General features: G+C 42.7%; 1 protein-coding gene across 6 annotated transcripts in view; it reads left to right on the plus strand.

Annotated features, from left to right (window-relative positions):
* clcn3 (chloride channel 3) overlaps positions 1-10559 on the plus strand; it is a 200874-nt gene extending 190315 nt beyond the window's left edge. For 4 of the 6 annotated variants that reach the window (XM_078561350.1, XM_078561341.1, XM_078561358.1 and 1 more), the window contains 2 exons: positions 3776-3851; positions 7677-10559. In XM_078561350.1, the coding sequence (XP_078417476.1) occupies positions 3776-3851; positions 7677-7835 (235 nt within the window). In that variant the 3' untranslated portion in view covers positions 7836-10559. The remainder of the gene's footprint in view (positions 1-3775; positions 3852-7676) is intronic. The other 2 variants (XM_078561367.1, XM_078561383.1) reach the window with 1 other exon arrangement.
* Positions 10560-17066: the final 6507 nt, after the last annotated feature.

The raw sequence follows: 17066 nt of genomic DNA on the forward strand, positions 1-17066 counted from the left end.
TGTATTTGACATTATGGTGAGATTGACATGATTGCAAAATTAATTAAATTAACAGGGTCAGGAGATCTGACGGCATCTGTGGAGGGAAACAGAGTTAATGGGCAGAATTTTCTGTCTGCCGGGTGGGCGGGCCCGACCCAATCTCCGGTGGGCGGGGAGACGATCCCCGCCGGAGAAGTGGGCCCCGCCGCCATTTTATATGGGCAGGCCAATTATGGCCCACCCAGCGTGACGTCCGGCAAGAAGTGCTATGTGCTTCCTGTGCGGGCGGGTGGGGATTCCCAAAAAGCGAGAGTGCGCTCTTTCACGCTTGCGCACGAATGAGCGCACATCTCCCTGAGGCTAAGTGCTGCCTCAGGGAGATCGCTTACACTTTTTAAAAGATTAAAAATAGAAGAAAAAATTCCCTAGCATGTCCCCCTCATGAGATGGGGCACGTTCATACATTACAGTAAAACTTTATTAAACTTTTTAGAACCCTGCATGAAACCTCATCCTGCCGCTGGATGAGGTTTCATGTTTTTTCTATTTGCCGCCAGGGCTCCTGGCCTGCCCGCCAACCTTTAATTGTTTAAATGATCCTGTCAATGGCCTCAATTGGCCATTGACAGGTCGGCGGGCACACAGCTGATTTCGCTGTGCCCCCGCCTTCCTGAAAACTTAAATGGGACGGGGTGACATAGGGGATTCCGCCCGACATCATTCCGTGTCATTTTACGCGTCGGCGAGCGGGCCCTGCCCCCTGCTCACCGATGGCAAAAATTCTGCCCCATGTTTCAGGTCGACTTGACTTTTCATCATATATGAGCTCTGGCGAAAGATCATCTCAACCTGAAACTATGCTGCAAGACCTGGATTTCCAGCATATTTTTTTCGTTTTTATTTTAGGTTTCCAACATTTGCAGTATTTTGCTTTTGTAAATGAAAAGATTTTTGTTCTAATCGTGCTATACTTTTCCACTGATATCTACTCAGTTTATTTTTGTTTTTCTGTAACATCTCATCAAAACTGGAGTTGTGCATCTCGATGTTGTTACTCTTCAAGTAGTAGTTAGCAGTTATCACATATGTCTGATTCTATTAGTTATTGTATTAACCTTTTAATGTCAAAATATTTTATTAATTGTAGCACCAGTTTTCTGAAGCGTTTTCTGTTCTGAATTTTGTTGATTTGGGAGTTTTTACAGTAAAAGAGATAACATTTATTTCTACACACAGCTACATCTATAACGCTAGAGATTGAAAAGGGATAGCGAGTCACCTACATAGTATGACATGAATTTAGAACAGCAATGTCTGGCACTATTAAAATACCTTTACTGTAGTGCACTCGCAATTGGAAAGGGAGGGGGATTCGGATCTGGATGGGAATAGGGTCAAACTTTCGGAAGAGTGGCAAAAAGTGGAGCTCTGCAGGTAGACGCTCCCAAAGTGGAGAACAGATATAATGAGGCAGAGGGAGGGATTTGGGAAAAGAATTCTAGGGTTCAGGACAGAGGTGGTTACTCACAGTGCAGGGTCAGATAATGTACAGAAAAGCAGAATTCAAAGAGGGGAGGACATAATTAGGGCGCACAGGGCTGGAGATTGGATCGACCAAACCCACGGACGTATTTGTCATTGATGGTGAAAATTTTGAATTCTATATGTTAGGGCTGGAAAGCTGGTGAGCATGGGACAACAGGGGAATATATCATTCCACTACTTTACCGTTCACTTCAAGAAAGGAATTTTATCAAATAATGTAGTAAGATACGTAGCACATGTTGGGGGGCAGTTTTAAACCTAAACTGCTAATCGGTGAAACTACTAATACTGGGTTTTGCACCTCCGCCTGATGTAACGCACTATTGAAGTGAATGGAGTAATATCGGGTGCAGAAGTAAAACCAACTCGCACCCAATTCCATCAAACTGGTGAAAAAGTTAAGTTAAAAATTGACCTAAGTTCCCCGAGCGACAAGTTATCAGAACCCTACTATAAGTTACTGTATCTGAATCTGGCTTAGATTTGTGGTAGAATATTATCTGTCTGTGAAATCCACCTGAAGTCATTGCGTTTCATGAAAAGAAAAAGACTTGCATTCATTTAATGCGTTTCATGACTTCAGGTGTCCCAAAGCACTGTAAACCAATTAAATACTTTGGAAGTCTGGGCGCTACGGTATTCTTCTTGTAGTGTACATGGTGAAAGATCAGATTCTCCATTCATTTTAAATGTTGAGTTGTATCATTTTTTTTAACAAGAATCTGTTCGAGAATTAGGTGCTTGTAGGGAGGAAGTGCAAAATGGGTTTCAGGAAAATTTAACGTGCTCTTAGAACCGATCTCTTGAAAAGTATTTCAGGCAAGTAACTATTTTCTGGCAATAACTCTTCTCGTCTTTTAATAATAATTTCAGGAGCAGTTGCAGTGGGCTTTGATCTGGTGAATAGAAAAGGTCAATCAGTGCTTTGGTGATTTTTTTAAAAAAAAGTATTCTGTTCTGGCCTTTTCTGTCTGCTTTTCATCCATTGTTGCCTTTTCTCTGCTGATGGGTGGCCAAGAATCTGCTGCGAGATTTCTGGAGCTGCAGACGGTTGTCTGGAGATCTGCAAGAGCAGCCCAGAATGACTTGCTCTCCTGTGATTGCCTCCCCCACTGTCCCACCACCCTGCATCTGGTGAAGTGACCGTCATTTGTCCAGGGCCTGATTTCTGTTCATTGCTTCCCCTAACAGTATTGTTACCATCAATGATCTTGCATTGTATAAGGAGTCGTGCGACTGTGCCTATGCTGTATCACTCTGTGTCCCCGTGCTGCTTGCACTTCCGATTTTAATTCCAGTTCATGCTGTTCTTAGCAGAACCATTCAATGCAATGCTGTAAATTCACTGCTTTTGACTAACTGGTGCAGGTTGTCATTACCATATGCTACCGGTGTAACTGAATGGCCAGCTCTAACTCCTTCAGTTTTTAGCCATTCTTTTGTTTCTCGCTCAGCCTGAGATGCTAACACTGCTGTGACTTATCAAATAGGATGGGGGGAAAGAATTGTTCTTAACGACTGTTTCAGAAACAAGTATCAATAAGTCTATATAAATCTGAGCACAACAATGTTGATACTGAAGTGAGATTAAAATTTTTGATGAGAACTCCAAAGGTATTGTACACATTTCTCCACCCCGCCCTCTCCCCTATTTTTAAAAAAGTTTAATCTCAGGCAATTTGTGTTTACCATCCAGAATATTTACCTCATTGAACATAGCACATCGGTGTAGTCACATAAGATTGTGACCACTGAAGTGAGATTTCATAAATAATGTCTTAAATTGCACCGTGTGGATATTAACTTAAAGTTTTTTAATGCATTCACATATTTTTAACTGAGGTGGTTAGTATATTAGGTATTAGTACATTACAGCATAATTTCAAAGGCAAAGAATGCAGCTGATGGAATAACACTTACAATTTCAAATCGGAGGCCTGGAGACTACAACACTGTAACAAATGTAGCACCAATAGTGTAACCATATCCTATAACCCTAATCACCTAAATTAATAAGACACGGCTATCAATTTCTATTGACTATGTGGGGCGTTACGCTTGATTCAAAAGTTTAAAACTGCACAGGGGAAGTTATTTTTCTTTTTAGCTTTTATGCATTTCATTTGCTGCATTTGTGTTGTGCAATTTGCTCTGAATTATTTCCTGCAACCTATTTGCTGCTGTACAAACATGATTTGCTTCTTTTTATTGCAAAACGCAGTCATTAGCATAACATGGTCTGTTTCAGGAATATCTTGGGGATCATCACAAAGAAGAACATATTAGAACACCTCGAGCAACTAAAACAGCACGTCGAACCATTGGTGATTAGTCATGGCAGATCTGCTAATTAGAGGAGTAAACTATTAAAAAAAAACTGCAGTGAGAGGAAGCATGAAACCGTGATATGAAAACTATTGAAAGTCCCACTTACTCAGAATTCTTTTGTATATGGGAGTAGCTGTGATGATAATTGACTACAAAACTGGAACTATAATAATCTTATAGTCGTATCAAAACTGTGTTGCTGTGAAGAAGCCTTTGTCTAATTTTTATATGCTCCCGAATAAAACTATTGAATGAGCCAAAATTTCCTCCAACTAAAATTCTGTCCCTTGACCACTCCTTCCGTCCCTGTCAACTGTCTGAAGCTGAGCCAAACCCACACTCAGCCTTGGTTTGTGTTTGACACCAAGGTGAGCTTCTAACTACGTATCTGCTCCGTCGCTAAGGCTGCCCATTTCCTACTCCATAATGTCGCCCAACTCCAATTCTGCTTCACCTGCTGGAACCCTCATCAATGCCTTTCTTCTAGACTTGGCGATTCTCCTGATGGTCTCCCATCCTCCACCCTACGTAAACTTATGCTCATACAAAACTCTGCTGCCTGTGTGTCACCTCACTCCTGAGCCTTGTTTACCCACCACCCCTGTTCCTGCTGACCTGTACTGACTCTAGGTCCAACAATTCAATTTTAAAATCCCCCTTCTTGTTCTCAAGTCCCTCCAAGGCCTCATTTCTCCCTATCTGTAACCACTTCCAGTCCTATGAGCCTTCGAGTTCTCTGTTCCTCCAATTCCCCCTTGCATATATCCCCTATTTTAATGTCTCTACCATTGGTGACCGCACTTTCAGCTGCATTCTGGAATTCCTTCCCTAAGCCTCTCTGTCTTTCTACCTTTCTCTCTTTCAAGATGTTCCTCAGCACCTGCCTCTTTGACAAAGCTTTTGGTCATCTGACCTGATATCTCCTCCTTGGTGTCAAAAATGCTTTTATTGTTACCACTCTTGTTAGTCACCTTGGGGATGTTTTGTTATGTTAAAGGTGCTTTTTAAATGCAACTTTTTGCTGGATTAAATTCCCGACTATCGGTGACTTTTTATTACCGGCTGAGAAAGTTGTGGGGTACAGATTGTTTGCTCTTTTCTTTTATTTTCTCACAGCCATGTGCTTTAAGTGAGCCCAGTCTGACCATGTGCTCATTTTCCATTGCACTGTTTGTTTGACCACTGCTGCAACAAAAGGAAAGCGAGTAACTAGACAAAAGTGTCTGTGGTTCTTGTTTTTCTGCAATTGCAGCCTCTTTTGATTTATAAGCCACCATGTGTATGTATATGTTTTAACATTATTATTCATTGACAAATTAAAGCATACATTTTTTTTTTGGAGTGCTGACACAGCAGGGTTAATTGAGTAGCACAAACTACTTCCTCCTAGCTGAGGGTGGAAGGTCTCAGAATCACACCTGAAGGGGTTGCAGTAGCCCTGTTCACCCTCCATACCAGTCCCACACTCAATGGCAGGATCAATTGTAACTCTTTTAAAAAAATTTATTCTTGCATAGTTAAAAAGGCCAGCATTTATTGCCCATCCCTAGATAGCCCCTTGAGATGGTGGTGGTGAACTAGCTTCTTGAACAGCTGGGTTGAGTTATGTGTGGTGGGAGGCACCGTTTTCTCTGAATCAGGGAGGAATTTTCCAGAGTATCTTTCCCCTCATTGGCCGCAGAATTTGTCTCTTTTTTTTGCCACTTCCAGGACATTGCATGACTGGGAATGAAAGAGGTGGTTGGGAAGGAGCTGGTTAGCAGTGTTTCGTCATGACGCTCTTAGCCATCATGATGCAGAGCAGGCTTGATGACCAGCAGGTCTTTTCCTGGCTCACATGTCATATGCCTACACTCGTATCACCTTGTAAATGCATCAAGATAATTTCAGTGTGCTGGTGCTGAGATGCAGTTATGCCTGGTGACCCGAGCACACTGGCCTGAAGCACTAGCTCAATGCTGAAACCATCCTAATGACCCCTGAGTAGAAGAAACATCTTTAGTGCCTTCAAAAGGTAACTCAGGCATTTGTTGAATAATGGGGTCAATTTCAACTTAACTTGTCAGGCAGGGAGCCCACAGGATTGGGTGGAACGCTGTTTTTGCACCCAGCTCAAGATCATACCCCGTTGACTTCGCTGGAGAGTAAACTCGGGCAGGGGGTTAAAGCCAGCATTGCACCCAGTCCATCAGTTGCCCGATGGCTAGGTTAGGTCAAAATTGCTTCATTTCATTTTCCCCCACCTTCAGACTGGCTCCACTTCACTGTTTTTAACTGAGCTTGTGGCTAGGCCATTTGGTCATGATCCAGACGAATAGTCATTGGTCGTGTGCTGCCACTGGCCGCTGGCAGACAATATACAAGTGAGATCAACCTTGGCACCCTCTAACAAGTCTAGGGACCAAATGATTGGTGATTCCAAGAGTAGAGATTGGAGCTGTCTGTCCCAATAACAGGGTCCAGCATTTCCCAGGTGTGATTTAAAAAGGAGAGGCTTGTGGGTGTCTGCTCCAGCACCAATGTAGTAAAACTGCAGGTATATCTACCAAGGTGAGCTTTCCTCCTTTGCTTTCATGTGACTTTTTTGCTTCTACACATATTGCCTGTACTGTCCTGGATCAAAGCCCAGTCCATCTGCCCACCAATGAACAGTGCAGGGCACTAGTAACTGGCCTAATCTTTGAGAGTTTATGATGCACACCTCAACTAAGGTCCCTCACCACCATAAATCATTAACCCGACCTTAGACTCCCATGGCTTGGTTGTCTTTTTGTTACTTCATATAACTTACAGCTCAGAAGCAGGCTATTTAGCCAGGGTGACCTACTCTGTTGTTCATGTTCCACACAAGCAGAAAATGCAATATTTGTTGAAAACACAAACGAAAAATGACTGCGTCCTTTAGTGTGTCATTTAGTGTTTGTGCGTGGCTGGGAGTACTACAGAGAAAACTTTTATTGCAAATCTGTGCATTTATTTTTCAAATTGTGCACAATGCTTTTTTTTTATATAGCAAGTTATTATAGATTCCGGCTAGTATTCATACTTTGTGATTAAATTGATTTTGCTGTTAAATTTTAAAATTGGGTTTTTGTTTTGAGTTTTTGCTTCTCATGCCTTGTCACTTTACAAATGTAGTTGCATGCACATTATGCTTTATGCTTTATAGCTGACAGTCGAGACTCCTACAGTGTAAGAGCCTGTTCAGCTCATAGCCTGCATCTTCCAGTTTGTTTGGTGTTTTACACAGTGGAATTTGGTACGTATCAAGTATTGACTCCCCTCCCCAGGTTTAGGCGCCTATGATTTGCTTTCGCCAAATGTTAGCTAATCCAATTAGCTGTAGGAACAATCAGTGCAGTATCTCTCCTCCCTCACCCCGTATCCAAAGATGCTTCGTGCTAAGTTTGTTCATAATTCACGTTTCATGCATCCTGCAGCTGTTAGATTACTAACCAGATCAATAGGTGTTGCGGCCCTTTTTTTTTTCCTCCATTCTGCTTTCTTCCCCTCAATAATTTTGTAGGAATTGCCCCATCTCCTTGCCAAATCCTGCTGCTAATGCCACACACTATGCTTATTTGAACCAATGAAATTAACAAAATAAACCTGAACTGTTGTTTCTTTCGTTATCAAATTTCCAGGCGTTTCTATTGGAGTTTTGGAGCCATCTTCGCCGATGGGATTAGCATCATTTCCCCTGTCATTTTCTGCCCGCTTTTTTCCTATCCTGTCCTGTACCTGTACCTGTACCTGTACCTGCCGGTGCTGCAGTTCCCATCCTCCCCACTGAACAGTATTCTTCCGTTTGTGCCTTTCAGGCGTCTCCTTGGCATTATAACGAAAAAGGACATCCTCCGTCACATGGCTCAAATGGCAGACCAAGACCCCGAGTCAATCATGTTCAACTGAACACCATCGAGGAGGATCCCAAGGAAAGTGAGGAAGAGGTCCACCTGTTAAAGAGCACAGCGATCTGACCGCTCCAAAGATTTCAGCTCATCAGCATCGCAGAAGGAAAACTAAAACAACAGCATCTTTTTGCAGTTCAGTTGGCAATGAAAGCTCCTCTGATGTAGGAGTTTCTCAAGAGTGGCCCACTTCAGTATTAAATCTGATGTCCATTACTTTTAAAAAAAAATATTCTATGCCTAAATATTTCCACATTTCAGATTTTTTAGTTGTTGAGAAGTGCTATTAAAGGATAAAGATATAGTGGTGGTGGAAAATATGTTATATAAATGATTATTTTTACCACACTTGAACCACTTTGCTCATTCATTGATTTGTTGGTGTCTCCTGAACTGCACTGAAGCAAGCCATCTCCTACACACACCTCCGGGGTTGCATCTTAATACGGAATACAGTTTGTTTCAGAACGATTTGCAACTCGAGTCTTGTGCGAGTTTACATTTAAGTTCAGCTCTGCTCATTTTCTGGACCTCTTAACCACTTCTACACTGGGAAAGCTGAAAGGGCCCTGGGATCTCGCTTTGTGCGAACACCTTCACCAGTGAAGCAGGCAGTTGCCCATATGAGGAGAGATTCCAGATTGTGAGAGTGAACCTGGTCAGAAAAGCACTAAGTGTAGTGTTCACACTGAGAGCAGACTGTCCACGACATGCGCACCAAATGGTACAAAACCAAAATCAAAAGTTTTAAGAAAAAAGCACTTCTCATATGTTTTGACAAGGCAGTTTGGTTAGCAGTTTGTGGAGGAAGCAACTTTTATCCATTCTGTGTTTTATTTTTCAAACAAGTCTTTTAAGGAAGTTCCGAGGGTCTGTTAATGAAGAACAGCTTGATTTTGCTTAAATGGAGCTTGATCGCTACACCCCCCCCTTTCATGACAAGAAGATGCATGGTAGTCATTTGTTAATTGGCTCTGTCGTACGTTTAAAGGCACATAAACATTATGGACATGGTACAGTGCAAATAATTGCCTATGTGTCAGATCTGGGTTAAGAGTGTTCCAGTCTGACTCTCGCCACTGTTTTAATGCTCACCTACAATTAATTGGAATTATTCTAGGTGGAATCATTCACAAGTTTTTTTTTCTCTCTCTAGTTTTTAGTAAGTTATTGTGGCAAAATGTGTTTCATCCTCAGGCAATTTTTTTTTACTGTTGATATCAATGGTTGAGTCCTGCTATTGAAGCTATCTTGAATGTGTTTAAAGTTTGGCTTTAGCACTTTGAATTCACATTATTATGACCGTTAAGGCGGGTTTACAAATGATTGGGATCATCAGTTTCAACTAAATTGGCTTCAAATGATACAACTCTGGCAAAACTGGCATTATTCAAGCATCAGCTTTTTAAAGAAATTAATCTATTTATTTTAGGGTACTTATTTTACAAAGCATCTCCTAAGTAGTTGTTTTTAAGGATTTATCAGACTAAATATAAACTTTCTTGAAAAACAGTTGTAACTTTTTAAATGACTTGAAGTTTGCACTACACCTCCGAAAATTTGAATATAACGGTAGCCTACACTGTCTATGTACAGAATTAGAAGGATTTGATTAGCAGATCCCATATTGTTTTGTCATGCTTCTGATAGGAGACTGAAACTTGGTGAGCATTTTTAATAGACCTCGAGCTTGTGTGAGAGAGAAGAATTTAAACTCAGTGTGAGCTATTTTCAAAATGATTGAGTGATATCAGTTAATTGCTTCCTTGCAATCAATCGTACATCCTGGACCATTAATTTAGCAAAGAAATGTAGAAAATCAGGAAAATCTGCATAGGAAAAAAAATTATACGTGGATTTTACAGAGTCTCCAAATAATGAAATCCACACAGAATTCAACAGCTCTCTTATGCAAGATGCTTTTAAAAGACTAAAATTGCAGCATTTTGAGGAAGTGTTGGATTGATTTTTCAACTCCACATAGTCGATAACTGTGAATTTTAAAAATAATAATAAATACTGTGCAAATGCTGGAAACCTCAAATTAAAGAGAGAAATGCAGAGTGTCAGCAGCTGTCAAAGGAGAAGACAAGCTAATAAATGAAAAGGCATTTATTTCTCTTTTGGTATACAGACGGTGAACAAATTCGGCTCTGTCAAATCTGGAAATGATAGGCTACTTTTCTTCTCCTTGGATATTGCTGTGTCACACACACAATTCTCAGAACTGAAACAAGCCATTCAGCCCAACCGGTCTGTTCCAGCATCTTATGCTGCACACTCCTCCCACCCTATTGGCATAACCTTGTATTCCCTTCTCCCTTGTGCATGTATCTCATTTCTCTTCTAACGCATTTACGCTGTTTGCCTCAAATCCTCCTTGTGGTAGCAAAGTTTCTCGTCCTCTCCGATCTCTGGGTAAAGAATGCCTACCATGTATCTCCGGCATTTTCTGCTTTTACATGGAAAACTGTAGCGTCTACAGTAGTTGATGAAACTTCCTCTCCATCCTCACACCTGCCAGATATAGTGGGAGATTTTAAAGCGAGAGCCCGTGAGGTTGGCTCCTGTATCCAGCTTGTTATCTGTTGCCTTGCTTTCGGTTAATGAAGAATGCTTCGTCTTTGTTAACCTGTGATGTTGCCTAGAACTGTACTTAATACTGATCCTGGATGTTTTTTATTTATATTTGGTGTGTTAGAATTTCAGGTCCTTAAGGTGAGCTTAATTATGGTTACTGTGAAAGTTTGATTGTATAATATATTGTATTAAATTCTCTGTCAAAACTGTAAATCTTTGTTGGGAGTTTTTTTTTGGGATGTTGCCACACCTTGTGGTATTTTGCAATGTTGAATTTATCCTTTTATTATTCAATCAGAAGACTAAATCAGAATCATGTTGGGCAGAGAAGGCCCTAGGTTCCATTTTTGATTATTAAATTATCTGATTTCAGGCTGTTTATAAGTTAATTCTTGAGATATGAACTAAATACTGGGAAGACTGAATCCATTGTCTTTGGTCCCTAGCCACTGACTCCATCCCTCTGCCTGGCAACTGTATGAGGCTGAATCAGTTATTCGCAACCCTAGGGCAGCATTTTCCCGTCAGCGAGCTGGGGCGGGGCCCACTCGCTGACGCGTAAAGTGACGCGCGGTGACGTCGGGCGGGTGTCCCGACGTTACCGTGCTTCATTTTGATCCTCAGTTTGACGGACGCACAGCGGAGTCAGCTGCGCGCCCGCCGAACTGTCAAGGGCATATTAAGGCCTGTTAAAAACTAATTAAAGTACTGAACTGAGCTGCCCGTCCAACCTTACTATTACCAAGGAGAAGGTGCTAGGAAAACTGAAAGGTCTGAAGGTGGATAAATCCCCTGGGTCAGATGGATTATACCCCAGAGTTCTGAAGATAGCTGAAGAGATAGTGGAGGCGTTAGTGGTGATCTTTCAGGAATCACTCAAGTCGGAGGGTCCCAGAGGACTGGATAATCGCTAATATAACCCCCCTGTTTAAGAAGGGAGTGAGGCAAAAGATGGGAAATTACAGGCCGATTAACCTGACCTCGGTCGTTGGTAAGATTTTAGAGTCCGCTATTAAGGATGAGATTTCAGAATACTTGGAAGTACATGGTAAAATAGGGCAAAGTCAGCATGGTTTCATCAAGGGGAGGTCATGCCTGACAAATCTGCTAGAATTCTTTGAGGAGGTAACGAGTAGGTTAGACAAAGGAGAGCCAATGGATGTTATCTACTTGGATTTCCAGAAGGCCTTTGACAAGGTGCCGCACAGGAGGCTGCTCAGTAAGATAAGAGCCCATGGTGTTAGAGGCAAGGTACTAGCATGGATAGAGGATTGGCTGTCTGGCAGGAGGCAGAGAGTGTGGACAAGGGGGTCCTTCTCAGGATGGCGGCCGGTGACTGGTGGAGTTCCGCAGGGGTCAGTGTTGGGACCACAACTTTTCACTTCATACATTAATGATCTAGATGAAGGAACTGAGGGCATTCTGGCTAAGTTTGCAGATGATACAAAGATAGTTGGAGGGACAGGTAGTATTGAGGAGGCGGGGAGGCTGCAGAAGGATTTGGACAGGTTATGAGAATGGGCAAAGAAGTGGCAGATGGAATACAACGTGGGCAAGTGTGAGGTCATGCACTTTGGTAGGAAGAATAGAGGCATAGATTATTTTCTAAATGGGGAGAGAATTCAGAAATGTGGAGTGCAAAGGGACTTGGGAGTCCTAGTCCAGGATTCTCTTAAGGTTAACTTGCAGGTTGAGTCAGTAGTTAGGAAGGCCAATGCGATGTTGGCATTTATTTCGAGAGGACTAGAATATAAAAGCAGGGATGTGCTGCTGAGGTTTTATAAGGCTCTGGTCAGACCACATTTAGAATATTGTGAGCAATTTTGGGCCCCGTATCTCAGGAAGGATGTGCTGGCTGGAGAGGGTCCAGAGGAGGTTCACGAGAATGATCCCAGGAATGAAAGGCTTAACATTTGAGGAACGTTTGAGGACTCTGGGTATATACTCGGTGGAGTTTAGAAGGATGAGGGGGGATCTGATTGAAACTTACAGGATACTGAAAGGCCTGGATAGAGTGGACATGGGGAAGATGTTTCCATTAGTAGGAGAGACTAGGACCCGAGAGCACAGCCTCAGAGTAAAGGGAAGACCTTTTAGAACAGAGATGAGGAGAAACTTCTTTAGCCAGAGAGTGGTGAATCTATGGAATTCATTGCCACAGAAGGCTGTGGAGGCCAGGTCATTGAGTGTATTTAAGACCGAGATAGATAGGTTCTTGATGGTAAAGGGATCAAAGGTTACGGGGAGAAGGCGGGAGAATGGGGTTGAGAAACTTATCAGCCGTGATTGAATGGCGGAGCAGACTTGATGGGCTGAATGGCCTAATTTCTGCTCCTATGTCTTATGGTCTTAAGGTTGGCGGGCAGGTGAAGAGCCCAGGCGGCCTTCGCATTTTTCATAAAACCTCATCCACGGGCAGAATTGAGATTTCATGAAGGATTTATTAATTAAATAAAAAAATTTGAAAAAATTCATTGACATGTCCCAGCTCATGTGACACTATCACATGAGGGGACATGTTTTAAAAGCTTTTTTCTCCCTTATTTAAATTTTGAAACCTGAAACTGAACTCCCTGAGGCACCTCCGTGCCTCGGGGGGGTGGTGGGTGGTGGGGGGAGATCTCTGCGCTCTTTCGCACGCAGGAAACCACTCAGGGAATCCCCCCACCCACACAGGGAGCACTAAGCACTTCCAGACGAGCGTCACGATGGGCGGGCCTTAATTGGCCTGCCCATGTAAAATGGCGGCACGTCTCCGATCGGGGGCGCTGATCGGGTTCGCCCCTGCCCCTTCCCACCCCCGCAGAACCCTCCCGACGGGTGGAAACCTCTGCCCTTAGTTTCGTATTTAACCCCGAAATGAAATTCAATGCGTCCATCCATGCCGTTACTAAGACCTCTTCTTTCCACCTCCCTAACATCTCCCGACTCTATCCCTCTGCCAGTTCAGCTGCTGCAAGTCTCAAACATGCATTTGTTATCTCTAAATTTGAATATTCTAATCACTCCCGGCCGGCCTCCCGCATCCTACCCTCTGTATGCTTGAACTCTGCTGCTTGTGTCCTAACTCACACCAGAAGCCTACGTCGGCTTCTGTTCACAATGCCTCAGTTTTAAAATTCTCACCCTTGTTTTCAAATCACTCCATGATTGGTCTCAATCTCCCTATCTCTGTAATCACCCATAACCCTCTAGAATTTTTGCACTCCTCTATTTCTGGCTTCTTGAGCATCCACGATGTTAATTGCTCCACTATTTGTGGTTGTGCTTTGCTTAGGAATTCTCTTCATTAATCTTCCTACCTCTTTGATCAACATTTTGGCCATCTACCCTTTTAAGGTCCAGAGTCAAAGTTCGTTTTATAACCCTACATGTTGCCCCTTGGGACACTTTACTCACTATGTGAAAGGTGCTATATAATACACTTGTTGAAAAACCAGCGTTTACTGCTCATCCCTAGTTGCGTTTGATAGGAAGGTGGTGGGCCTTCTTGGTCCGCTACAGTCCACATTCTTACTCCCCCAGCACTATTAGGTCGTCAGTTCCACAGTTTTGACCCAGTGACAATGAATGCTTGGGCGGCAATAGAAACATCACAATCAGCTTTGCACCTTCACTGTCCGTTATCTGCCCTGGAATGCATGCTACTTGGATAGGATCTGGCTTCTCTGATGTCTACGAGCTTGTTGACACGGATTAATTAGATTTATAGAATTGTAGGATAGTACAGCGCACAAGGAGACCATTTCGCCCATCGATTCTGTGCCAGTAGGCATGAAGAAGTGGCCACTTGCTAAGAAACTGGGGAACACTGAGCCTCTGGAACTCGATCCTTCAGGAGGGATGGTGGGAAGAAATTAAGCAAAAAAACAACTGCTCTCAGTCAGGCATTTGCTTTCTGTGCCAGTAGTTTTTTTTTGTTCTGATTCAAAACTGTGAAAGCTACATCCATTTTTATTTCACATTTTCTTACACAGGGTTACATTGTGTATGAAATGATTGAAAATGTGATAGGGTGCTAATAAACTCAAAACTGCGCTTTTTTGTAATGTCTTCCTGGTGCTGCATTTATTTACCATCTTGAGAATGTGTCTACCTTTGGTGAGAGACTGTTTTACAAAATGGCTTCCCATTTTATTCTAAAGATACCTCTTATACTTTTATTTCCGAATAGATATGGCTCTCTCTCATTTCTGAATCAGAAGGTTGTGTATTCAAGTCTCACCAGAAAGACTTGAGCACATAATCCAGGCTGTCACTGAGGGAGTGCTGCAGCGTTGGAGGCTATAAGACCGTAAGACGGAGGAACAGAAGTAGGCCATTCGGCCCATCGAGTCTGCTCTGCCATTCAATGAGATCATGGCTGATCTGATAATCCTCAACTCCACTTTCCTGCCTTTTCCCCATAGCCCTTGATTCCCTTACTGATTAAAAATCTATCTCAGCTTTGAATATACTTAATGACCCAGCCTCTATAGTCCTCTGCGGTAAAGAATTCCACAGATTCACCACCTTCTGAGAGAAGAAATTCCTCCTCATCTCTGTCTTAAATGGGTGACCCTTTCCTCTGAGATTATGCCCTCTGGTCCTAGACTCTCTCATAGGGGGAATCAACCTCAGCATCTACCCTGTCAAGCCCCCTAAGAATCTTACATGTTTCAATAAGGTCCTTCTAAACTCCAATGAGCACAGGCCCAACCTACTCAACCTCTCCTCATAAGAAAATCCCTCCATACCCGGAATCAACCAAGTGAACCTTCTCTGGATTGCCTCCAATGCCAGTATATCTTTCCTTAGATAAGGGGACCAAAACTGTTCACAGTATTCTAGGTGTGGGCTAACTAGTGCCTTATATAGTTTTAGCGAGACTTCCCTATTTTTATACTCCATTCCCTTTCAAATAAAGACCAACATTCCATTTGCCTTCCCTATTACCTGTTGAACTTGTATGTTAGCTTTTTGTGATTCATGCACGAGGACTCCCAAATCCCTCTGTGCTGCAGCTTTCTGCAGCCTTTCTCCATGTAAATAATATTCAGCTCCCCTATTCTTTCTGTCAAAATGCATAACCTCACATTTTCCCACATTATATTCCATCTGCTAAGTTTTTGCCCACTCACTTAACCTGTCTATATCCCTCTGTAGACTCCTTGTGTCATCCTCACCACTTGCCTTCCCAACTATTTTTGTGTCATCTGCAAACTTCGTGATAGTACATTCACTTCCCTCATCTAAGTCATTAATATATATATATAATAATTGAGGCCCCAGCACTGATCCCTTTGGCACTCCACTAGCGACAGTTGCCATCCTGAAAATACCCCCCTTATCCCAACTCTCTGGGCAGAATTTTGCCCTTGATGGGTGGGCGGGCTCGACAGCGGGCAAGCAGCCAATTGCCGCCGCCGAAATGGGCCCTGCTGCCATTTTGAGTGGGCGGGCCAATTAAAGGCCAGAGGTTTGGAGGTCTGCGAAAGTTGTATCATTGTTTAAAAAGGGTGTGAGGGATAGATCAAATAATTTGGGGCTGGTCAATCTGACTTTGTTCATTGGATGTGAGCGTCGCTGACTAGGCCAGCATTTATTGCCCATCCCAAATTTCCCTTGTTCAGAGGGCATTTAAGAGTCAACCACATTTGTGGGTCTGGAGTCACATGTAGGCCAGACCAGGTAAGGTCAGATTTCCTTCCCTAAAGGACACAAATGAACCAGATGGGTTTTTACAACAATCGGCAATGGTTTCACGGTCATTATTAGACTTTTACTTCCAGATTTTTTATTGAACTCAAATTCCACCATTTGCCATAGCAGTATTCAAACCCAGATCCCCAGGGCATTACCCCAGGTCTCTGGATGACTAGTCCAGCAACAATACCACTACACCATTGCTTCCTCCATTATTAGGATCAATTGTGAGACAGAGGATAAACTGTTACTTAGAAAGGCACTGATTGATCAGGGATAATCAGCATGATTTGTTAAGGGAAAGTCATGTCTTATTAACTTAATTGAATTTTTTGAGAAGTAGATTTAATGAGCGTAGTTCAGTGGATGTTGTCTACATGAATTCTAGTAAAGCATTTGGCAAGGCCCCGTATGGCAGACTGGTCAGAAAAGTAAAAGCCCATGGGATACAGGGGGAAGGTGGCGATTTGGATCCAAAATTGGCTGTGACAGGAAACAAAGGGTAATGGTCGATGGATGTTTTTGTGAATGGAAAGCGGTTTCCAGTGGTGTTCCACAGGGCTCAGTGTTGGGCCTCTTACTGTTTGTGGTAAATATTAATGATTTAGACTTAAATGTGGGAGGCACGATTGGGAAATTTGCAGATGACACAAAAATAGGCAGTGTAGTTGATAGTGAAAAGGAGAGCTGTAGACTCCAGAATGGTTTGGTTGAACGGGTGGAAAAGTGGCAAAGGGAATTCAATCCAGAGAATCATGAGGTAATGCATTTGGGGAGGGCAAACAAATCAAAAGAATACACAATAAATGAGAGGGGTTGAGGAAGTGAGAGACCTTGGGGTGCATGTCCACAGGTCCCCAAAGGTGGCAGGACAGGTAGATAAGATGGTAAAGAAGGTACATGGAATACTTTCCCTTACTGGTTGAGGCATTGAATACAAAAGCAGGGATGTAATGATGGAATTGTATAAAATGCTGTATTAAAGGCCACAGGTGGAATTTTTTTAGTACAGTTCTGATCACCATGTTACAAGAA

Source organism: Cetorhinus maximus, chromosome 2, assembly GCF_964194155.1.
Source record: "Cetorhinus maximus chromosome 2, sCetMax3.hap1.1, whole genome shotgun sequence".
Classification (NCBI taxonomy): domain Eukaryota; kingdom Metazoa; phylum Chordata; class Chondrichthyes; order Lamniformes; family Cetorhinidae; genus Cetorhinus; species Cetorhinus maximus.